The 23563-nt window shown below is 54.0% G+C and overlaps 1 protein-coding gene across 4 annotated transcripts in view; it reads left to right on the top strand.

Annotated features, from left to right (window-relative positions):
* Nucleotides 1-23563, top strand: part of SORCS2 (sortilin related VPS10 domain containing receptor 2) — a 545837-nt gene that overhangs the window by 511343 nt on the left and 10931 nt on the right. For all 4 annotated transcript variants that reach the window (XM_025386534.1, XM_025386535.1, XM_025386533.1 and 1 more), the window contains exons 15-23: nucleotides 3785-3905; nucleotides 5282-5415; nucleotides 6226-6354; nucleotides 9058-9229; nucleotides 15088-15274; nucleotides 16980-17113; nucleotides 18608-18731; nucleotides 20158-20270; nucleotides 21398-21523. In XM_025386534.1, the coding sequence (XP_025242319.1) occupies nucleotides 3785-3905; nucleotides 5282-5415; nucleotides 6226-6354; nucleotides 9058-9229; nucleotides 15088-15274; nucleotides 16980-17113; nucleotides 18608-18731; nucleotides 20158-20270; nucleotides 21398-21523 (1240 nt within the window). The remainder of the gene's footprint in view (nucleotides 1-3784; nucleotides 3906-5281; nucleotides 5416-6225; nucleotides 6355-9057; nucleotides 9230-15087; nucleotides 15275-16979; nucleotides 17114-18607; nucleotides 18732-20157; nucleotides 20271-21397; nucleotides 21524-23563) is intronic.

Genomic DNA, 23563 nt, shown 5'->3' with positions numbered 1-23563 from the left:
GCTGCAATGCAACTTTAGCAAGCGCCCCACTGCGTGCTACGGGCTGTTTTCATACATGAACTCAGGCCATTCTCATAAGAAATCTAGACAGACTGATTTATTCCATTTTTGGAGGTGCCAACATGTCTCAAAGAATTCATCCCTGAGGGAGTGGTGGGAGGGTGGGGACCCTGGGAGCCTGTCCTGTAAAAATTGGGTGGGGATAATGACCCTTCCTATTCTCTCAGGGTCCGGATGTGTGCAGCTTTCCCTGCACAGTTAATTCCTGCTCCGGCCGGGCCCTGGACGCATAGAATCCTTCATGACTTTTGCCCACCTTCATCCCCCTGGAGGCCACGGTCTGGGACAGAACAGGATGGTCCTACCTTTTCCTACAGCTGCAGGACCTCCTGTGGCCTTTATGGGGAGGAGGAGCGAGGGAGGAAGGGAGTCCGGCCACCATTCATGCTGCCTGCACTCTGTTTGTGGTTTGGACACTTTGTGTGCATGTGGCCAGAACCCACAGAGCAGTGGGGGGGCAGCAGTGCAGGGGTGAGGGCGGCCCTTACTCCTTACACAGAGGTTAAGCACCTTCTCCAGGCCTCAGCTTGCGCGGCCGAGAGATAGGAGCGCTGTCCATCCGGGAGCCTTGAACGAGCCTATCTCTGCAGGGTACCAAGCCCTTCACCCCAGCTGTCATGAGCATTGGTTAGGCCCCAGAGATGACCCAGCCTTCATCCCCCACCGCCACAGGTGGGGCATTTTATCCCAGAAGGATAATGGCAGAATTCACAGCCAGGTGCCATAACCTTTTAAGTTATTTTTAAAGCATCAGAACAGTTCCTCCAGCCCCCCTGGTTCACAGTGCTGCCATCTTCAGACAGCTGCCCAATCCCAGTGGCATACAAATAATTGAAACTGCAGGAGAGGGAGCACGCCGGCAGGTCAGAATCAAAGTCCCGCTGCAGGGGTCTGTGCGGGAGCCGCCCTGCTGGAGTGTCCCACAGCCACAGGCTCAGCTTTCGGCCACCCTGTCCTTCCCGGATAACTGTTTTGTCTAAATCTGCCCAAAGGACACCTCTAACCTAGCCAGAGGCACTTTTTGGGACACTTTCCTGGCACCAGTCACTTTCATCTACCTCCCTTTCCCCACAGTGCAGCCTCAGAGCAGGGAGGGGTCCCCAGGTCCTGGGCTTGGGCGAGAGGTGGAGTGGGGGCTCCCCGGCTGCATGGCTCCACCCTCACAGCATGGCCCATTTTTCCTCATTACCCGCAAAGTAATATCTAGGCCCCTTCGGCACGTCTTTCCTAAGACCCGGAATTAACTAGATGGCAGCTATTTCTCGTAGTATCAGCTGAGGGTTTAGGTTTCATAAAAGGCAGGGCTTCAGGGACATGGAGGGGGTTAATTAATCAACCAAACCAGCCTCTCTGCTCTGCCCCAGCTCAGAACAGCGGGGAGACTGAGGCCTCCCGGGGGTCTCTGCGACCAACGGAGCCCCAGTGCCATGTTTCTGTGCAGGGCCTCACAGCTCCGGAGCTGCCAGGCCGGGTTCCAACGCCGGCCCCTCCAGGAGGTGGCCTGAAGCTGTGCTGCCCTAGGCAAGTCCCTTGCCTCAGCCTCAGTTTCCTTGTCTGTGAAAGGGGGCTTTGGCAAGGAGGAAATGGGGGAATACAAGGTCGCACCTGGGCCTGGCCTGCAGTGGGTGCTCCATATACACCAGTGGCTGCTGCTGCCGTGCCTTTCATGATACCACAGGTCACAGGAGAGAGTGAGGATGCTCTCAGGGATCCAGAAGTTTCCCCTAAAAAGGCATTTCTTAAGTGAGAGAAGACCCTCAGATGCTGTTGAAAAGAACAGTGCACCAGGCATAGTCTGGACAGCGATGCTGAAGGAAGATCCCAGTGTGTTGAGTTGGAGCTCTCCAGTGTTGAGGCCGTCCAAGTGGCATCCATCAGGAGACAGACGGCAAGTGAGACCCTCATCCCAATCACAGGTGCCCTGGAGCCAAGACCTCTCACAGCCGGGGCCACCATGCAGGCCCACAAGATTCCTCTGTTGGAAACAGCGCCTGCAGAAGCGGGCAGACGCGGCAGAGTCACAGCTGTACCTGGGGACCTTCCCCTGTCCTTGGTGGGTGTTGCCACTAGCAGCTAGGAGGGGTCTCAGGCCGAGACCTCAAGCCCCATTTCCCCACTCCTCTGAGAAAGAACGGCCTGGGGCTCCTGACCCCCATGCGCAGAGAAGAAAGCAGATGGGATTGTGAGCCCAGAACCAGGGGCCCGGCTGGAATGAAGGCCTGGCAGCAACGTGGCAGGAATGCGGGATGGAACCGGCCTGGCTGCTCACTCAATGAGCGGGCCTTATGGGAGCACAGGGAGGCAGGGTCCCTGGGGGAAGGTCCAGGCAGACAGAGGGAGGCCCCATGCTCAGCCTGCAGAGGCTTAGGGTTTCATCAAACAAAGACAATAGTGTCTGCCTCTTGGGACTGTTCCGGAGAGTGGAGGCAAACGTGAGGTCACAGATGTAATTCAAGCATGGACCGCCGCAGGCTCGCCTGGCTCAGAGGTGCCCCGTGGAGCCGAATCTTCAGATATCAGCCTCAGACACTCAGACCCAGCTGTCATGTCCTCAGAAATACCCTACAAAACCTTTCTCAACACCGCCCTAGAATAGGATTGTCCTTTCAGCTCATGATGGGCCACCCCCAAGTATCCAGCCCCAGTTGGGGGTGCTCAGACAGGGACCAGACTGGAGCAGCGTGCATCACCTCCCCCACCCAGATGCTTGGCCTCTGGTAACATGGCCAGAGCACCACAAGCTGGACTGGAGAAGGCCCAGGGAAGAGCAGGCTGGGCCCACCTTCTAGGTGGTCTTTGGAGCCTAAGTGTGTGGTACTGAGGGATGGAGTGGAAGGCACTCAGGCAGCAGCCCTCTCAGAGAGGGAGAAAGTGGGGCATCTGAGTGCCATTCTGAGTGATGGGCACACAGCAATGACTGCTGACTGCAAGGAGGGAGAAGGAACAGCACAAACAAGCTGTGTGACCTTGGGCAAGTTACTCAACCTCCCTGTGCCTCGGCTTTCTATTCTGTAAAACACAGGTGGACCTGACCTACCAGGCTGTGCATGCATAGCTTCCAGCACACATGGGTGTGCCCTAAGTGGCCAGCCTCCCTATTCTCTCTTCCGCCACTTCCCCCACCCACCTAGGCTGTAACGGGCCAACCTTGCTCATCCTGTGGGCTCTGAGCTGGGCCTGCTGACTCGTTATTTCTCTGAGTCGCCACCTGTACTAGGGAGCAAACGCCCTGTGGCCCAGTGATGGAAAGCTGGGTTTCTGCAGCACGGAACTCTCACACGGTCAGGCTGGGGGAAAACCAGGGAGAAGCCAGACAGCCTCAGATGCAGCCACCTGACCACAGATCATTCCACAAAACATAATGCAAGGACCAGTGTGGGGGCTGTGGAAGGGCTCCCAACCCTGCTGTGGACCTGGACCTCCTTCCCTGTCCATCAACATGGGCCATGGTAGGTCAACCGCAGCGACTCAGGCAGTGCAGCTGACAAGTCATAGATCACATGTGGTAGTTGTGGGAATATTCGCGCCAAAGCCCACGGAGTACTTGTGCAGGGCCAGGCTCAGTGCCCGGGGCAGCCTCGCTCTGATCCCCAGCAAGGGCAGGAGAGGGGTCTCTGTGCTCATGGTACAGGCAGGAACAGAGTCCAGAGGGGACATGATTTGCACAGTAGACGAGGCCTAATGAAGGTGGTTTTCTCTCCCTTCCCCCCTGTTCCCACCACAGGGTCTTTGGCCACATCAGCTTCCGCTCCGACTGGGAGCTGGTCAAGGTGGACTTCCGGCCCTCATTCTCCAGGCAGTGTGGCGAGGAGGACTACAGCTCCTGGGACCTCTCCAACCTGCAGGTGGGCCGGGATGAGGCTGGGATCAGGCAGGTGGGGTGCACACTGCAAGTGCAGGCCCATCCTGCCCGCCAAAGTCCAAGGCCTGCAAGGCCGCAGGGCGCCTCCCCGCCTCCAATAAGTCTTCCGGGGATCCCCAGCACCTTTAGATATCCAGGCCTCCTGTGGGCTTTTCTAGACCCATCTTGGTCATGGAGCTACCTGGGCTGAGGGTCCTCAGCCACACCCGGGGAGTGTGGGGCCACAGGCTCTACCCCAGCCCATGGAGTTCAGTGTGCTTGGGGTTCAGGATGTTCAGATCTTAGGAAGGTAACACAGGCCTGTGCCATACACGACAGTGGGGTCTGGGTGTGGAGTGGGGTCTGGGGCGAGGCCACCCTGTAATCGAGACACACAACTGTTTCTACAGCAAATGTGTAATATGGACACTAAGCTGAGTATAAAGGCCATCAGTGCCCCCTCTGTAATTCCAATCAGGCTGTGCTGCTGGCGGTGTGGTGGGGAAGCCTGGGATTTCAGAGTGTGGGGGCCTGGAACTGCTGGGGGGTGGGTGGCCCTGATGAAGAAATGACTTAATGGCACTTGTTAAAGCGCGGGGTGGAAGACTTTACTCAGGGCCATCACGGTGGGTACAGGGACCCTCTCAAAGGAGAGACTGGGCTCAACTTGAATTCAGCGTGGACAAATGGGAGTTCAGAGCCAAGGTCAGTGGGTGGAAACTGACTAAGAGGAAACAGCAGGCATCAGAGGATTTGGCATCACCTGGGGGGCAGCAGGGGATAAGGAAGCCTGTCGGATAGGGAGGGTGATTGGATATCGAGGGTGGGCGGTGCTTGCCAAACTGCCTTAGCAGGGTGCATTGCTGAAGCTGGATTTCACAAGGAAGTGCTCAGATGGGCCTAGGAGGAGGTTTAGGAACCTGAATATAGGCCACCGGGCATCCTCACCAGCCCTGCCCCTATTACTGCCACAGCAGCTGTTGTAGGGAGATGGGGTGGGCCTGTCCCATCCTGATTGTCCCCTGAGGACCCACTGTGTGCTGTGAGCCCTCAAGGCCGTGGCTCGGCCCAGCTCCCACACAGCACCTGAGGGGACAAGGGGAACCTTAAAGGGGCTGTACTTTCAGCAGCTCTGCAACCCTTCGGGCCCAGCCAGGGCTGCACACAGGAGGGGCTCAGTGAATGCCCGTGGGTTGGGATGAGAGGGAGGCTTCCCCAACTTGACCGCAGACATGCCACGCCTCATTCTGGGCCTCAGTTTCCCCATCTGTAACCTGAGCCCTCAGCCATCTTCAGGCTCTGGCAGGCTCAGGGGCACAAGCCCACGCAGAGCAGTTGACCCGTCTCTGGCAGCTCCTCACCCTGATGTTCCTGCTGCAGGGTGACCGCTGCATCATGGGCCAGCAGAGAAGTTTCCGGAAGAGAAAGTCCACGTCCTGGTGCATCAAGGGGAGGAGCTTCACCTCGGCGCTCACGTCCCGCGTGTGCGAGTGCCGGGACTCGGACTTCCTGTGGTGAGTCACGGGCTCCTCCCTGCGGGGCCTCAGGTGCTGCTTGAGCATCCTCACAGCATGGCGGCCGCTTCCCCCAGCATGAGGGAGGAAGCCTCAGCGCCTTCTATAACCTGGCGTGAGAGTCGCACACTGCACGTCTGCCTCATTCTATCTGTTAGAACCGAGTCACCAACACCAGCCCACACCCCAGGAAGGAGCTTTAAGGAATTTGTGGTGCATTTTTAAACCCTCTCAGTGGCTGCTCACAGGCAGGAGGAGAAAGTGAGGAACAGGTCGGGGCGTTTTGGGGACATGCTGCACCCACCCCGGCCCTTCTCCATCCAGGGACTCTGCTGAAAGCCACCCGACCTGTCCCTGTTGTTCTCAAAAGCTGCCTGTGACTGCCCAGCGCCCACAAGACAATTTGGCTGACAGCTCACCCACCTGCCACCCACCTCACCCCTCCTCATCCTGCCCCCTGGCATTCCAGCCTCCTCCACCTGTACTGGTGCTGCTCAGGCTGGGCCCTGCCAGCAGTGCCTCTCCCTCTCTTTCCCTACCTGTCTCTGTCCATCCTTTGAGATTTGCTCACCTCCTCCAGGCAGCCCTCCAGGTTTCTCTGAGTTCCCAGCATCCCTTTGCCTCCCTTGTTACCCTGTGTTGCCCTCTGGGATGGGGCTGTGGGTGCTCCTTCATGTCCTCACAGATGGGTGCATAGCAGGCCCTTGGCATGAGGTTCCCTTCCCAGCTCCCCCAGATTCCACCCCAACCCTGGCTGACTCCCGTTCCCACCTGTGCCTGTCACCTACCACTGTTCTTCCCTCCTCCCAGCGACTACGGATTTGAGCGCTCCCCCTTCTCAGAGTCCAACACCAACAAGTGCTCTGCCAACTTCTGGTTTAATCCATTGTCCCCGCCTGACGACTGTGCCCTGGGCCAGACCTACACCAGCAGCCTTGGGTGAGTGTGGGTGCGGGCCTCTCCCTGCCTAAATCTGGGGGCAGAGCTGCGGTGCAGTCCCGAAACCATGCTGGTGCCTGCAGCTCCCAAGTGGAGTCAGGGAAAGAGAGGTCAAAGTTGAGGATACCCCGCGCTCACAGCACAGAACCTGGCCACGGGGCTCATGTGAGTCACCAGACATCATGAGTGAATGACCTTAGCTCCCAGGCCAAAGGAGCCCATAGGGTTCTCCCATCTGAGCCCATGTGGGCCAGTGCCAGGAGAAAGCTGCCTTGAGTTGGCTCTGGATAGAGAACAATAGACAGAAAAGGTCCAAGGCACCCGTGGCTCACACCTGCTGCAGCACGTCTTCCCCTGGCCTTTCTGAGCCTCTGCAGTGCTAGGACCCTTCCCCATTTACCAGTGCCCAGTAAACCAGGCCCTCCCCATTCACCAAGGCTTGGGTGCTGGAGGTGCTCCTGCTGCCTGCAGGTCTCAGCTTAAATGGCACTTCCTCCAGGAAGCCTTCCCTGACCACCCACCCCTGACCCCGAGCTTGCCTCTGTCACAGCACAAATCCCAGTTATTGTCATCACTCACCTAATTGTCCTCCTTGCTGAACTGTAAGCTCCACAACACACAGTAGGTATTCCTTCAGTCTGTGGTATGCTGAGTACAAGCTGTGCATGAAGGGACAGCATCACCAAATGCAAGCAGTTACGATACTTTTCCTCCACCAGAGGCTGGGCATATTGCTATGAAGGATTCAGTTCATGTAAAATGTTAGGTACAAAAGAGCTGTGAGCCGTCATCTTTAGGAGGTCCCAAACATGCTCCATCCAGAAGTCCCAATTTCCCCATTTCTCTTTGAGAACATTTTCAGAGAGGAAGAGAAAAGCCCATGGACTTGTCAGAAAATCCCCATTACTTCCCCTCAGGGAACATGAGGAAACAGGAGGTAGGACCAGAAATTGCAGGCTTTGGCCTCACCAGCATATCTGCTGCCGTCCACCCACCCGTCCATGCATCACTCATTCATCCCCCATCTACCCATTTATCCACCCATCATCCAGTTAGCCATCATCTGTTCATTCATCCATTCATTCATCCATCCATTCATTCATCCATCCATTCATTCATCCATCCATCTTTCCATTCATCCTTCCATTCTCCCAGGCATTCAACTACTGCCCATGCACCCCTCTATCCATCCATGTACCCATCCATCCATTCATCTATCCATCCACCATCCATCTATTCATTCACCATCCATCAATCCATCCATCCATCCATCCACCTATCCCTCTATCTACCCATCAATTCATCCCCTATTCACCCACCCATCCATCCATCATCCATTCATCCATCTACCCATCCATCTATCCATCTGCCATCTATCTATTCATTCACTCACCATCCATCAATCCATCAATCTACTTATCTATCCATCTGTCTAACCATGCACCCAGGTATCATGAAGCTGCAGTGGTTGCACATCCACCAGGGCTTGACAACAGGGACTCTTGTCTGAAGTGTCAGGGCCAGGACCTTGATCAAGGCAAAGGATTTCACCTCATACCATCTGCACACTGTAGGTGCCATGGATGGGTAGCCCTTAGAGAAGGGTATTTTCTTTCAAAGCACTAATCAAATGGGCTTGTGCATGATCAACTTCTGAATGCTTATTTAATGGCAGAGCCATCTGGGAGAATTTGGCCCTGAGGGCAAGAGGGGGATCAGCCTTGGGGAGACAGGTACCCCCAGCACCTTGTCAGCAACGCCGCTTTCACAGGTTCATAGTGTAGCCTGAGGGAGCTTCACAAGTAGCAAGCTGGATGAGGCCACCCCTTTTAGGGGTGCCCAGGGCCCCTCTCCAGCCTCATGCCACACCTGCTCCCCCTCCAGGCTCAGCACCCCCTCTAGTGCCTTTGCACATGCTGTTTCAATGGCCTGGGATGCTCTTTCTTCTCCTGCTCACCCTCCCAGTCTCAGCTGAAAGCCCCTTTGTCAGGGACTAGGTCCCCAGGGGTGCCCCAGCCAGCGCCATCACAGCTATGGTTTCACTCTGACGTGATCGGCTCAGGTCTGCCTCTGCCTCTCCACTACAGGGTCTGCTCTGCACAGCATCTAGGGGCTGCATGCAAACACCCCCATTCCCAGTACCTGGCCCATAACAGATGCTCAGTAAATAGATGTCTCATGAATGCAGCGATGAGTCACGAATTGCCCAATCCAGGTCTCTCAAGGGAACAGGGAGACGGAGCCCAGGAGGAGGGGTGTGTGTGCCCATGGTTATGGCCACACTGTGAAACAGTGGCGAGTGGAGGCAGGACCCCAGCCCCTCTCGGGCACTCTGTCCTCCACCTTTCTCAGAAAAACCATGAAATTCCAGCTGGCTGCTTAAACACCCCGTCTGCAGCACTAACAGGGCCGTTACTATTACTGTGAGTAATGTGATCAGACCACGGAGATGCCAGCACCTCCGAAGCACATCCTGCCACCATCAGTCCCTCCTCCTCTGAGCCTCAGTGTTCTCATCTCTGAAACGGGGCTGTAACAGCAATCGGGTGGAGTCCGGAGGTGGCTAGGAGTCAGCAAGTAGAGCCCTATGGGTGGGAAGCCAAACGCCACCTGTGGGTGGCAAGCACGTCCCTCCCCAGATTATGGGGCCCCATCCTTCGCCACCTGTCTGAAGTGGACCCTGACCCTCTCTTGTCAATCCAGGTACCGGAAAGTGGTGTCCAACGTGTGTGAGGGTGGGGTGGACCTGCAGCAGAGTCCGGCGCAGCTGCAGTGCCCCCTCACGCCGCCCCGGGGCCTGCAGGTCAGCATCCAAGGCGAGGCGGTGGCCGTGCGGCCTGGAGAGGACGTGCTGTTTGTGGTGCGGCAGGAGCAGGTGAGTGAGCACCTCCCAGCGGGCTCCCAGGACTGTCGGGCAGGGGCGGCTCCAACTGGGCACGCAGAGGGCATGGTGAAGGGTGTCTCCTCCGCCTAGAAGTGGCTCAGGGCATCGCCATCAGCCAGCCCAGACTGTAGGAGGCAGCAGGGGGTTGGACATCTACTTCCTGGGTCCAGACCAGCATTTACCAGTGAAAGAGACACGGAGGAGAATAGAGTAGGGTGTAGGGGGTATCAGGGTCTCCACAGAGCAGAAGGAGACGTCGTTTCACACATCGGGGGAGCGTGTGTGGTTACTGGCCTTGGTATAAAATGTATTCATTCCCGTGGGTGGCAATACATTTTTTAAGCCTGTAATTATATCGATTTAGTTAATTTGGGATCTTATGAAAAACAGAAAGTTAAAAACACTATTACTTATAATTACACAACCAAAAATAAATCCTGTGTGTGCGTGGACAGCTACAGATATAAATACTCACACAAACACAGATAGAAATTTCCTCCTAGCCTCCCAGGCTTGCTTTTTTTGCTTTAGAACAAGTGTTATATTTTCTTCTGGCGTTAAAAATAATGAATGTTCATTGTAGAACATTTGGAAAACACACGCAAAATATCAAGAGTATAAATATCTCTCCAAAGCCCCCCCAGCCCTCCATGGTAACAACTGTTAGGTTTCTGTATTTCCTTCTAGTCTTTTTAAATTAATTTGTAACAGGCTTATTTTTCTGATGGTTGAATAAACTGATGCTCATTGTAGCAAATTCAAAAACAAAACCTAGAAAAATTTACAAGCATTGCAGAAAATTCAAGATGACAGAAAAGGGCAAAGGAGAGTTCGACGCCTCCGTGTCGCACCCGGAGGGTGAGTGCCTAGGACCCTGGGCGCTCTCCTGGCACGCAGCTTTCCTGGGCACTTGGTTCTTTGATGAACAGTACGGGGGATGAAGCAAGTGCAGCTTCACAATGATGTGTGTCCTGTTTAAATGTCCTTCAAAATAGGTGGGGTGGGATGTTGGTGACGAAGGTCTTTGGAGCTGGAAAGCAGGGAGCCTGGTCTAATGCAAACAGGGAAACTGAGGCCCAGGAGGACGCAGAGCGGTGCTTGCTGAGTACCTCCATGGCAGGCGCTGTGCACCAGCCACTGCCTGTACTCCTGGCACCACCTCAAGTGGCATCCTCTTGCCAACCTGCTTTATAGCTAGGGAAACTGAGGCTCGGACAGCGCAGTCACTCTCCCAAGGCCACACGGGAATGAGTGGCAGGGCTGGCATTGGGGTCCCTGGCCCCGAGACTCTATGTGGACAGAGACCGATTCTGGGGGCCCCCAGACCTGAGCCGTTCCCTGGTGCAAGTGCGGCTGCTGATGGAGATGGGCCCTGGGACCCACACTCCTCGGAGCCAGGGGCAGCCCTGGGGTGCCTCTGTTCCCAGCAGTATCTTGGGTAGGCAGGAGAACAGAGCTGCTGCCCCGCCTGTCCCGCCTGGACCCTCAGAGTGGACCCCGCTGCGGCTGCCCGTCCAGGGCCGACATCCAGGAAAAATGGCCCTCTGCTGCCCCCTAGAGCCTGGCGTCTCCACAGTGCAGTCGCATCTGCAGTCTCTCTGTGGGAGCCAGTCTACCACCTGCCCAGGGGGCCCGGACCCTTGCTGGGATGCTCTGCAGGCAGGAGCTGGAGTTGGTGGAAGCGAGGAGAGTGATCAAAAGATGCTCCTGGTGGGGAGAGTCAACCCCCACCCCACCGTGCACCTACTGTCAGGAAGAGGCCACCCGCTACGCTAGGGAAACGGGTGGGAGTGTGGGATCCAGGGTGGACGTACACACTCACTGGTACACACGCTCACACATACACACAAACTCACACACAGACACACATACGCTTACACGCTCATGTATTCACTCTCAAACTCGCAGACAGATTTGTACACACTCAAACATACACTCTCTCACACACATAGGCCAACCTACTCTTGCAAACAGCACTGGGTTTAGGGGAGTCTGAGTTTTGTAAGTATCTTAAGAATTAAAAAGAAGGTCTGATAGAGGCCCCAGGAATAAACCCATGTAAATATGTCTGAGGGATGTTTGATGTTGGTGCTAAAACAACTCACTGAGGGGAGGGCTTATTCATCCAATAGTAATGAACCTCAACCTCAACATCACACCCGACAGAAAAATGAACTCAAAATTGCCTAGATTTAAATGTGGCATGTAAAAATCATAAACCTTTTAGAAAAACCACAGGAGAGAATATCTAGGGCTAGAAGAAGAGTCCTCAGACTTCACACTCAAAGCCAGTCAAAAGGAAAGTTGATAAATTGGGCTTCCTCGGGAATAGCTACTTTCGCTCTGTGGGACACCCATGTTAAGAAGATGAAAGGCAAGCTACAGAGTGAGAGAAAATATATGCAAACCACATATCCAACAAGGACCAGTACCTAGACTAGAGGAAGAACACTCAACAGCAAGGAAACAAAGCATCCAGTTAGAAAATGAACAGAAGAACTGAAAAGACGTTTCACCAGGAGAATGGACACATGACAGGTAAGCACACGAAAAGAGGGTCAACACCATCAGCCACCAGGGAAGCCCACAGCCAGACATCACTGCACACCTATCAGAACGACTGACATTAAAAACAGCGCCAACACGAAGTACTGGTGAGGATGCAGGGAAGGGCACTGGATCACTCATGCATGGCTGGGGAGACTGGAGAATGCCACAGGTGTTCTGGAAAATCCTTCAGCAGTTTCTTAACGAACTCAACATGCAAGGAGCAGAGGACTGAGCACTTGCACTCGTGGCGGTCATACCAGAGAAATGAAGACTTCTCTTCACCCAAAAACCTGTATGTGTCTGTTCATAGCAGTGTTATTCATAAAGGTCAGAAACTCAAATCACCCAGAGGCCCTGCAATGGGCGAATGTTTGCACAGGCTGGGGTGCACCCATGCTGAGATACCACACTGCAATGAGAAGGAATCCATTATTAATACCTGCAGCAGGGTCAAGCACGGTGGCTCACGCCTGTGATCGCAGCAGTTTGGGAGGCCGAGGTGGGTGGATCAGCTGAGGTCAGGAGTTCGAGACCAGCCTGGCCAACATGGCGAAACCCTGTCTCTACTAAAAATACAAAACTTATCCAGGTGTGGTGGTGCATGCCTGTAATCCCAGCTACTTGGGAGACTGAGGCTCGAGAATCACTTGAACCTGGGAGTTGGAAGTTGCAGTGAGCCGAGATTCCACCACTGTACTCCAGCCTGGGCAACAGAGTGAGACACTATCTTAAAAAAAAAAAAAAAGGCCAGGCGTGGTGGCTGGTGCCTATAATCCTAACACTCTGGGTGGCCGAGGCGGGCGGATCACGAGGTCAGGAGATCGAGACCCTCCTGGCTAACATGGTGAAACCCCGTCTCTACTAAAAATACAAAAAACTTAGCCGGGCGTGGTGGCGGGTGCCTGTAGTCCCAGCTACTCGGGAGGCTGAGGCAGGAGAATGGCGTGAACCCGGGAGGCGGAGCTTGCAGTGAGCCAAGCTCACACCACTGCACTCCAGCCTGGGTGACAGAGCGAGACTCCATCTCAAAAAAAAAAAAAAAAAAAAAAAAGTGCAACAACCTGGATGAGCCTCAAGTGGGTTATGCCGAGTGAAAAAAGCCACTCCCATGTATGTGATCCCCTGCTGTGCAACTCGTTCACATAACACTCTTCAAATACAGAAATGGAGAAGGAGAATAGAAATTATCAAAATTATAGAAATGGAGAAAGATTAGTGGTTACCATGGAGTTGGGCTAATGCGGCGAAGTGGGTGTGTCTGCGAAGGGCACCCAGTGGGGTCCTAGTGGCGGCTGAATTGTCCTGTCTCCTTCCTGTATCAATGTCAACCTCCTAGTTGTGGTACTATCATTTGGCAAGATGTTAGCCTTGGGGAGAGCCGGGCATGGGGCACACGGGGTGGATCTGTATCATTCTGTACAACTACATAGGAACCTACCATTATCTCAGAAGAAAATGCTTAATTTTTTTAAGCACCAGTAATAATGATAGGTCTAAATGAAATATACCAAGATGTGAATGGCAGGTATTATAGTGAGATTTCGTTTTTTTCTTTTTCTTTTATTTGCTATTTGTATTTTATATTATTTTCTACCTTAAGAATATACTACCTTGTATTATAGTATTTTATTATGGTATATTATTTTCTACCTTGAGAATGTGTGGTTAGGAGGAAAAAGGACAAGTTATTTTAACCAAGGAAAATGTTTAAGTAGTTAAATGTGCATCAGTGCAGCACTTAAAGGCAGAAACGCAAGGCCCCGAGAGCTGGCGCTTCACCCAGGGTGAGCGGATCATGGGTCCTGACTCTGGGTCACACATGCCTTTTCCTTCCCAGGATTAGCACAGTAAACCCGTCCCTCCGTGGAAGCAGCTCAGACTGGAGCACTTCCCCTCATTCCCCGCCCCACCCCGAGAGGCTGCCTTTAAACAGAGAGAACCACAAACAGCGAGCAGCCGCCTGGCTCCTGGACTTTGGAGAGCCTCAGTCTTCTAACCTGTCAAATGGGGAGAACGGAGCACTCTGCAGCCTCTTTCCTGGGGACCCCATAACAAATGACCTCATGCCGGGTGGCCTGAACCAATGCAAAGCTCCAAAGGACAATCCATTTGCACCTCCTCTGTCTTCCGGGGCTCCCAGCACTCCTTGGCCCCTGGCAGAGTCACTCCCACCTTTGCCTCCACCTCCACGCAGCCTCCATCTGTGCCCAAATCTCCCTCTCCTTTCTCTTACACAGATGCCTGTCGTTGGATTTAGGGCCTACCCTAATCCAGTATGACCTCATCTTAGCTAATGACACCTGTGAAGACCCTATTTCCGAATGAGGTCACATTCTGAGGTTCCTGGTAGACGTGAATTTTGGGGAGACACTGAGCAACCCAATTTACCATGTCTGGAGAAAGTTAAGTGAACAGAATTTACGTAAAAGTTTTCTATCAACTTTCAACATTTGGCTGGTATAAACTGAGAAGATAGCTAAGTGGTAGTAATCATGCTGTTTCCGTCATCACCACTAGGAAATGGTTTCCTCGTGTCCCTGGTACTGATGAGGGAGGAAGAGGGAAGGGGAGGAGAGGAGGAAGGGAGGGAGGGAGAATGTGATCATGAGCCGTAAAGTCGAGAAGTTTCTGTTTCCTTCACTCAATCCCTCACTCGGTGAGGAAAATGCAGTTATTGGAAGGTGGAAGGAGATGGTGGAGAGGCTTCTGTGGGTGACTCGGTGCCACACAGAAATGGCAGTTGGTGGGAGCTCTTCTCTGCACCCACCCTGCCCCATCTCAGCGTCACTCCTGGTACTGCATGGTCTGAGAAAGAGAAAATTAGGAACCGCAGTCTCCCAGAAGGGAAAATCCTGCTTGGTTTCCAGGCAGGCCACTTAGGCACTTCCAGATGTGTGCCTCTCCCCTGCCGGAACCCTCCATGCTGTGTGAGGCCCCTCACCCTCCTGGCTCCATCGCTATCACGGGCCTCAGAGGGTCTCCCCAGGGCCCTGACTGCCCCCTTGCTGCTCTCTGATGACACCCTTGGGCCTCTCCCTCTCCCTCTCTGCCACTGGGTGATTGTTCTGAAACGCCCCTGGGCCACAGCCCCTGGTTAAACCAACTGCCTTGGCCAGCCCTACACTCCAGGCAGAATCTCTAGGGCAGAACCAGGCCCGCTCCCCTGTGGGTCCCCAGAGCCCACTCATTTCAAGGAAAGGAGGGCGGGAATGAATGAATGAGTGAGTGAGTGATTGAGCCACTCTGGCCCCTCAGCTTCTAGGCCCACTCCTGAGTGGCTACGTGGTGTTCCCCTGCAGGGCGATGTCCTGACCACCAAGTACCAGGTGGACCTTGGGGATGGCTTCAAGGCCATGTACGTGAACCTTACACTGACCGGTGAGCCCATCCGGCACCGCTATGAGAGCCCCGGCATCTACCGCGTGTCCGTCAGGGCAGAGAACACGGCGGGCCACGATGAGGCAGTGCTCTTCGTCCAGGTCAACTGTAAGTTTATCGCCCCTTTGAGGCCGAGGGTCACTCCCTTTGAGACAGAGAACCTGGCTTTGGGGGAAACACAGGGACTCCCTCGGGACTGCTCTAGGTCCCTGGTGCTCAGGGTGGTGAACCCAAGGGCAGGGAGGCAGGGAGGCTGGGCTCAAACCCCCACCCCAATGACCCATACAATAGTAGGGCAGTGCTGGGAGCTGGCGGTGATGTTGATGATAGCGGTGGCAGTGGTGGTGGTGATGGTGGTAGTGGTGATACAGGTGGCGATGGTGGTGACGGTGGTGGTGATGGTGATGATGGTGATAGCGGTGGTGGTGGTGATGGTGGTGATGGTGGTGATGGTGGTGATGGTGGTGATAGGGTGGTGGTGATGGTGATGATGGTGGTGATAATTATTGTGAGGATGGTGCTGGTGGTGGTGATGGCAGTGATGATGATGGTGCAGGTGGTGGTGATAATGGTAGTGGTGTTGGTGATGGTGATGGTGGTGATGGTGATGATGGTGGTGATAGGGTGGTGGTGATGACGGTAACAGTAGTGGTTGGGATAGATGGTGGTGGTGGTGATAGTAATGGCAGGATGGATGGTGATGATGGCGGTGATGGCGATGGTGGTGGTGATGGTACTGGTGATGGTGATGGCAGTGATTATGGTGATGGTGCTGGCAGTGATTATGGTGGTGGTGATGGCAGTGATTATGGTGGTGGTGATGGCAGTGATTATGGTGGTGGAGGTGGTGGTGATAATGGTGACAGTGGTGGTAGTTATGGTGATGATGGTAGTGATTGTGGTGGTGATGGTAGTAGTGGTGATGGTGATGGTGACGGTGATGGCAGTGATTATGGTGATGGTGATGGCAGTGATTATGGTGGTGGTGATGGCAGTGATTATGGTGGTGGAGGTGGTAATAATGGTGACAGTGGTAGTTATGGTGATGGTGGTGGTAGTGATTGTGGTGGTGATGGTAGCAGTGGTGATGGTGATGGTGATGGCAGTGATTATGGTGATGGTGATGGCAGTGATTATGGTGATGGTGATGGCAGTGATTATGGTGATGGTGATGGCAGTGATTATGGTGATGGTGATGGCAGTGATTATGGTGATGGTGATGGCAGTGATTATGGTGATGGTGATGGCAGTGATTATGGTGATGGTGATGGCAGTGATTATGGTGATGGTGATGGCAGTGATTATGGTGATGGTGATGGCAGTGATTATGGTGATGGTGATGGCAGTGATTATGGTGATGGTGATGGCAGTGATTATGGTGATGGTGATGGCAGTGATTATGGTGATGGTGATGGCAGTGATTATGGTGATGGTGATGGCAGTGATTATGGTGATGGTGATGGCAGTGATTATGGTGATGGTGATGGCAGTGATTATGGTGATGGTGATGGCAGTGATTATGGTGATGGTGATGGCAGTGATTATGGTGATGGTGATGGCAGTGATTATGGTGATGGTGATGGCAGTGATTATGGTGGTGGTGATGGCAGTGATTATGGTGGTGGAGGTGGTGGTAATAATCGTGACAGTGGTGGTAGTTATGGTGATGGTGGTGGTAGTGATGCTGGTGGTGTTGGTGGTGGTGGTGATAGTGGTGGTGGTGACGGTGGTGGTAGCCATGAAGTTGCTGGTGACAGTGATCACTAAGCAGCCTCTGAAATGAAATAACTCTGGCCTTTTTGGGTCCCCACAGCCCCCCTGCAGGCCCTCTACCTGGAGGTGGTTCCTGTCATTGGCATCAACCAGGAGGTGAACCTCACAGCTGTGCTGCTTCCCTTGAACCCCAACCTCACTGTCTTCTACTGGTGGATCGGCCATAGCCTGCAGGTGCGCTGGCTTTGCCCCCGCTCAGCCCTTCTTCCCGCCGGCTCCCCACAAGGTGCACAGTAAAGCAGAGCACGGCCCCGGGCTTTCAGCAGAAGGAACCAGTGTAGGACGCACTCCTCACCCTTGGGCCCCTCCTGGGGCAATTGAGAGGGACACAGCGCCCGTGGGTGACTGTTCAGGGCCCATCTGCTCAATGGTGCCAGATGAGTCAGACTAGACCCTGCCTTTTCCTGGGAAAGAGCTGGGAACACGGTGGCTGACTTGAGTTGGGGGTGGTAGAAGTCACGGGGACGGGTAGGTGGGCTGCATGAGAGCTCCTGGAAAGGAGAGCATTTGCAGTGAGAGGCTCAGGGAAAGCTTTACAGAAGAAGAGGTCAAGGGGGCTCAGAAGCCTCACTCAGAGGCCTGGGTTATACTGTGTCTGCAGTGGGGAGCCACAGATAGTCCTTGAGCGGGAGAGAGTCCAAATTAGCAGAATGCCTGGACTGGGGGCAAGACCTAGTGAGGGGCATCTTCCACTCATTCAGCAAACAGCCCAGCACCACCAGGCAGGAAGCCCCCTACCAGCAACTGACCGCCCTGACACAGAGGCCCAGCAAGGGGAGGGGCTGTGGGCTCTGGATTATGTTTCTCTAGAATAGGGAGGGTCTGAGAAGTATCTCAGGGTCTGGGTTCAAGTCTCGGCTCTGCCACTTCCAGCTGAATGCTCCATACATGTCACTTCACCTGGCAGAACCTCTGCCTCCACATCCACACCTATGCGGGTGGCCTCTCCTGTCTCTGCGTCAACATGGCGCCCACCCCCCCACCCCCACTGAGTGTGCACCATCCCCACAGCTGGGTCCTGAGCTGGGCACTGGCTTGGTGCCATGGATGACGGAGCCATGGCTCATCCACACAGCTGTGGCCATACGTGGGGATGGGAAGATCACATGGTCAGTGAGTGAAGGCCCAGCCCGGCAGCCACATCAGGCCTCCTAAATGCCTGTGGGGGGCGGGCCTGGAGAGCTGTCGAGAAGGAAGGGGGATGCTGGGATCTCATGTTCGTGCTGTGTTGGCTTACAACCAGGTGCCCACGAGGTCGGGGTTTCGAGACCAACCTGGCTAACATGGTGAAACCCTCTCTCTACTAAAAATACAAAAATTAACCGGGCATGGTGGTGCATATGTCTATAGGCCCAGCTACATGGGAGGCTGAGATGGGAGAATACTTGAACCCAGGAGGCAGAGGTTGCAGTAAGCCAAGATTGTGCCACTGCCCTCCAGCCTGGGCAACAGAACAAGACTCCGTCTCAAAAAAAAAAAAAAAAAGAACCAGCTGCCCGTCCCGTACCTCCCTGGGTGCTGCCACCATAGGACGTCCATAACAGGCCCATTTGCTGATGGGAACAAGGGGACAGCAATGCTCTCAGTGAGGCAGCGACCATAGGCCAGCGTCCCCCATGGCCGCTGCCTCACTCAGCCACACCCCTGAGCCCTGCTGTGTCCCTGCAGCCCCTCCTTTCCCTGGATAATTCCGTGACAACGCGGTTTTCGGACACGGGCGACGTGCGTGTGACGGTGCAGGCCGCCTGTGGGAACTCGGTGTTGCAGGACTCCAGGGTCCTCCGTGTGCTGGGTGAGTCCTTCCCGGGGTCTGGCGGCACGGCCTCTGCATCTCTGCTGCAGTCCAGGAGGCCAGGCCACGTGGGTCTCATAAGCCTTGAATTTGCTGGTCACCCTGGGTGGCCCTGGGGTGGGGAGGGAGGGGCTGGATAAACACAGCCCTGCCCTGGCTGTGTGGCCTGGGCAAAGTCTCCCGGTGTCTCTGGCCTCAGTTTCCCCATCTGTAAAATAAATACTGATAAATCCTGTGTCCCAAGACACTCATGGGACACAACACACTAGGGACAAGGTCACCCAGCAGCAAGACAGCCAGTTTTGGGCACGGGCTCTGCCTGCCTCCAGGGCCTCTGTCCTCTTGGCACCTCCGGCCGAGCCTGAGCATTGTCTCATGATTGCAGCATAAAGAGGACTCCTGTCTGTAGAAGCACTGAGCCTCCTTTTCTGAATCTGCATCCTTATTTATCTGTGGGAGATATTTACAATACCAATTGGTCCTAAGACTGAAGGAGACCCCCCCCTTGTCAAGGAGGCAGATCTCATTGCCACCATCATCACAGCAATAAACCCTCATTTTGCTTTAAGAACAGCCTCTACTGTGGACAGCAGCCATCCGTTAAATATTTAGTTGGACAAGTGTACAGAGGGTTGGGCTGCCTACACAGGCGCCTCGTACCCTGGAGGAGGCTGCCCTTGGCTATTCGTCATTCATTGCTGGGCTGGGAGCTTTGCAAAGGCCATCACCACCCTCATTGTAAGATGTTGAGTTTGCAGTTCTCAAAGCACTTGTCCCTTGAGTGCCTCAGCCCTGCACAGCCTCCTCCTACTTTACATGTGAGAAAACTGAGGCCTGAGAAGTAGAGAGGTTAAAATTTAGCTCTGAGGCCTCCTGATGACTTTAAAAATGGGCTCTGAGCCATGGACCATGGGAAATGTGGGAGAAGGAGAAGAAGACAGGGGAAGACAGGGCCCCTGCTCTCAAGGGACTCTTAATCTGGTGAGGGGACCAGCCAGTTGAAGTCCATGGATCCCTGATGGATGAGAGGCTGACTGCATAGGGTGTGTTCATTCTTGTGAGTCAAGGAGGCAAATCTCACAGAGCAGGCTCGGCGCACACCAGGCCTTCCTCCTGGGTCAGCGCGTCTTTGTCATCGTCACTGGCATCTTTGTCGCTGCTGTTATAAGATGGCAGCCAGTGACATGGGTCCTGTCTGGGACAGACCACCACTGCTGGCATCCAGGGAAGGAGTTGGTTTCCAAATATGAAATCAGGGCTGCTCTCGGCCTGCTTGAGAAGATGATGGGGCTGCTGGGCCCTGGGATCTGAATCAAGGGCCTCCTGGGACCATCCAGGGCACGTGGCTGCCCCTGATCCCCACCCTGGAGCCGTCTGAGCCAGGCTGTTCAGGACTGACCAGTCTCCCTTCTCTGCCTCTTTCCAGATCAATTTCAGGTCGTGCCTCTGCAGTTTTCCAAGGAGCTGGATGCCTACAACCCGAACACGCCTGAGTGGAGGGAAGACGTGGGCCTGGTGGTCACCCGGCTGCTCTCCAAGGTGTCCACCCAGAGCTTGGAGCCTCCCCAGCCCTGCGGCGCTTCTGGCATCCAGAGAAGCCCAAGGGCGCCGGGGCACCCAGGGCAAGGAGAGGCGGGTGGCACTGCCCCTGCACACGATGCTCTGGCCTTTGAGCTAGCTGGGGGTGTTGAAAGCTGTGGGTGGGGGGCGGGCGGCACTGCCCTCGTTCAGGGGGACCTGCAGCTGGAGCTCCACCTCACAGGGGAGGGACCACAGGCACCCTCCACGCACACAGTCCAGGGATCACCTGCCGTTTGCGGGAGACCCCGCTGCTGTCCTCCAGTGCTCCAGAGTCTCTTTAAAGCAATTTTCCTTCATTCACTGAACTTCTCTTCTGGGCCAGACACGAAACAGAGAGAAGGACCCAGTGTGCCCACTGCCCTCAGGGAGCTCCTGGGAGGCAGACATCAGGGTGGGCTGTAGCACACCCACGGCCCTTGGCCCCCCCTGTGAGAGAGGACCAGTCCTCTAGAGCCATTTGAGGCTGTCACAGTCTGAGGCCTCTCTAACTAGGCTCCCTTCTGTGAAGAATGCCAGTAAAAGGGTCCTGGGCACTGAAGGATGAATAGGGGTTTCCCAGATGGAAGTGTGTGGAACGGGACTTCCAGGAGGCAGAGGCACCTACATGAGCAGCGCCTGTGGGTTGAGAGCGTTCTCTGTGGGTGTGCGGCCCTGGCTGGGCCTGGGGTGTTGGGGAGTGGGAAGGGGGAGGTGGCCGGAGTCAGTGGGGCCGGGTCACAGACCTGGAATGGTGTGGTCAAGAGCCTTGTCATGGAGGACATCAGCCAGGGAGGAAGGTGCTGGCTCACTCTAGTCATGGTCTGAAGAATAGACTGAGGGCCAGGCCTGGCCAAGGGGAGGCCAGTGTGAGGGCACAGGGCCTGAAGAACAGGGCTGAGGGCCCTGGGCAGCTGGGTGCAGGAGATAGCTCAGGGCACCCTGGGACCCTGGAACGATCCCCATGCCATGCAGGGGTCAGGAATGGCCTGCGGGACAGCTGTCCAGGACTCAGGCCACGAAGGGAGAGAGGGTGTTCCTGGGGGCCCCAGGGTGAGGCAGGGGATGAGGAAGACAAGCGGACCAAAGTGGCTGAACTCTCCCCGCAGGAGACCAGCGTCCCTCAGGAGCTGCTGGTGACCGTGCTGAAGCCGGGGCTGCCCACTTTGGCCGACCTTTACGTGCTCCTGCCCCCTCCCAGGCCCACGAGGAAGAGGAGCCTCTCAAGTGATAAGGTATGTCCTGTGGCCATTGGACTCCCAGGTCCTCCCTGCGCAGCCCAGGGCTCAGGCCATTTACAACAAGCAGGGACGTCTCAGTGGCTCATGGCATAAAGGTGTCTTTCTCGCTGCATCAGTCTGACTCAGGGTGGCTAGACCTCGTCCACCTGTGGCTACACCCTCTGGAAGTCGCACAGCCTCTAAGGTCACTGCAGCAGTGTAGTTGGGGGGAGGGCACAGGCTGCACCACCTCCCAGGGGGACTTGCTCACTTCCTTTCCCGTGTCATTGGCTGGAGATGGTCACATGGCCCCAACCTGACTGCCAGGGGCACTGGGAAATGAGGGTAAGCACTGTCAGGGAGACACCCGAGGATGTGGGTTTCAGGGCCGAGCAGAAGTCAGCCCCCATGCAGTTAGCAAATGTCTTTATTGCAAAGGACAGCTTCCAAATTGCCCTCATGGAGGGGATAAAAGACCTCCCATGTGACAGGTGTCGGAAGGGGACTCAAAGATGAACCAGAATCCCTTCACACCCACTAGGGTGGCTAAAATTAAAAAGCAGACAATTTCAGGTATTGACAAGGAAGCAGAGAACTTGGAACCTCTCACGTTGCTGGTGGAAAGGGTTCAGTTGCTGGACAAAACAGGCTGGAAGTTCCTCAATAAGTTATACCTAAGTTACCACATGACCTAGCAAGTCCACTTATGGGTATATACCCAAGAGAAGCAAAAACATACATCCACAGTACATGGATTCACAGCAGCATTACTCATCGCAGCCAAAAAGTGCCCATCAGCTGCTGAAGAAACAAATTGTGGTCCAACCTTACAATGGAATATTCTTTGACCACCAAAAGGAATGAAGCCCTTGACACCTCTGACAACATGAACGAACCTTGAAAACATGATGCTAAGTGAAAGATGCCAGTTGCAAAAGACCATGTAGTGTGTGATTCCATTCACATTAAATGCCCAGAACAGGCAAATCCATAGAGACAGAAATAGATGAATGGTTGCCAGGGGCTGGGGGAGAGTGCATGGGGAGCTGCTGCTAAGGCTAGGGGGTTCTTTGGGAGAGGATGAAAATGTGCAGGAATTAGATAGTGGCAATGCTTGCACAACTTAGGGAATATACTAAAATGCATTAAATTGTACACTTTAAAAGAGTAAATGTTACTATCAGTTTCTAAAAATGAACCAGAAGCTCACATAGCCTGCACTGGTCATGGAGACCGACAGTCACTCAGGTGATCTGGAAGGCATGGCCAGCGCAGGGGAAGGACAGTGCACACTCCAGCATGCCACGTGGTGCCACATCCCATTTTACAGACACGGGAAGTGAGGCTTGGTGAGGGCCACTGTCAGAAAGGATCAGAGGCGATCAAACAGCAGAAGCGCTTCTACACACTAACAGCAAGCTACCTGGAAAAGAAATCAAGAAAACGATCCCACTAACAATAGCATCAAAAATTAAAAGTAAAATAAACTACTTAGGAACAAATTGAACCAAGGACGTGAAAAACTTGTGAAAAACTTAGGAACAAATTAAACCAAGGAGGTGAAAAACATGTGCACTAAAAACCATAAAACACCAGTGAAAGAATTTGAAGAAGACACAAATCAATGGAAAGATATCCTGTGTTCGTGGATTAGAAGAATTTATATCATTAAGATGTCCATACTACATAAAGTGATGTACAGATTTAATGCAAGATCTATCAAAATTTCAATGAGATTTTTCACAGAAATAGAAAAAAAAATCCTAAAATTTGTATGAAACCACAAAAGGCCTGAAATAGCCAAAGCCATTTTGAGCAAAAAGAAAAAAGCTGGAAGCATCACAGTCCCTGGTTTCAAAATGCACTACAAAATTATAGTAATCCAAACAGCATGGTACTGGCATAAAAACAGACACGTAGACCCATGGAACAGAATAGAGAGCCCAGAAATAAATCCATACATGTATGGTCAATTGATTTTCAATAAAGCTGTCAAGAAGACACAATAGAGAAAAGAGAATATCTTCCATAAATATTGCTGGGAAACTGAATATC

Source organism: Theropithecus gelada, chromosome 5 (assembly GCF_003255815.1).
Source record: "Theropithecus gelada isolate Dixy chromosome 5, Tgel_1.0, whole genome shotgun sequence".
Lineage (NCBI taxonomy): Eukaryota > Metazoa > Chordata > Mammalia > Primates > Cercopithecidae > Theropithecus > Theropithecus gelada.
This window is presented reverse-complemented; position numbering and strand designations above follow the sequence as displayed.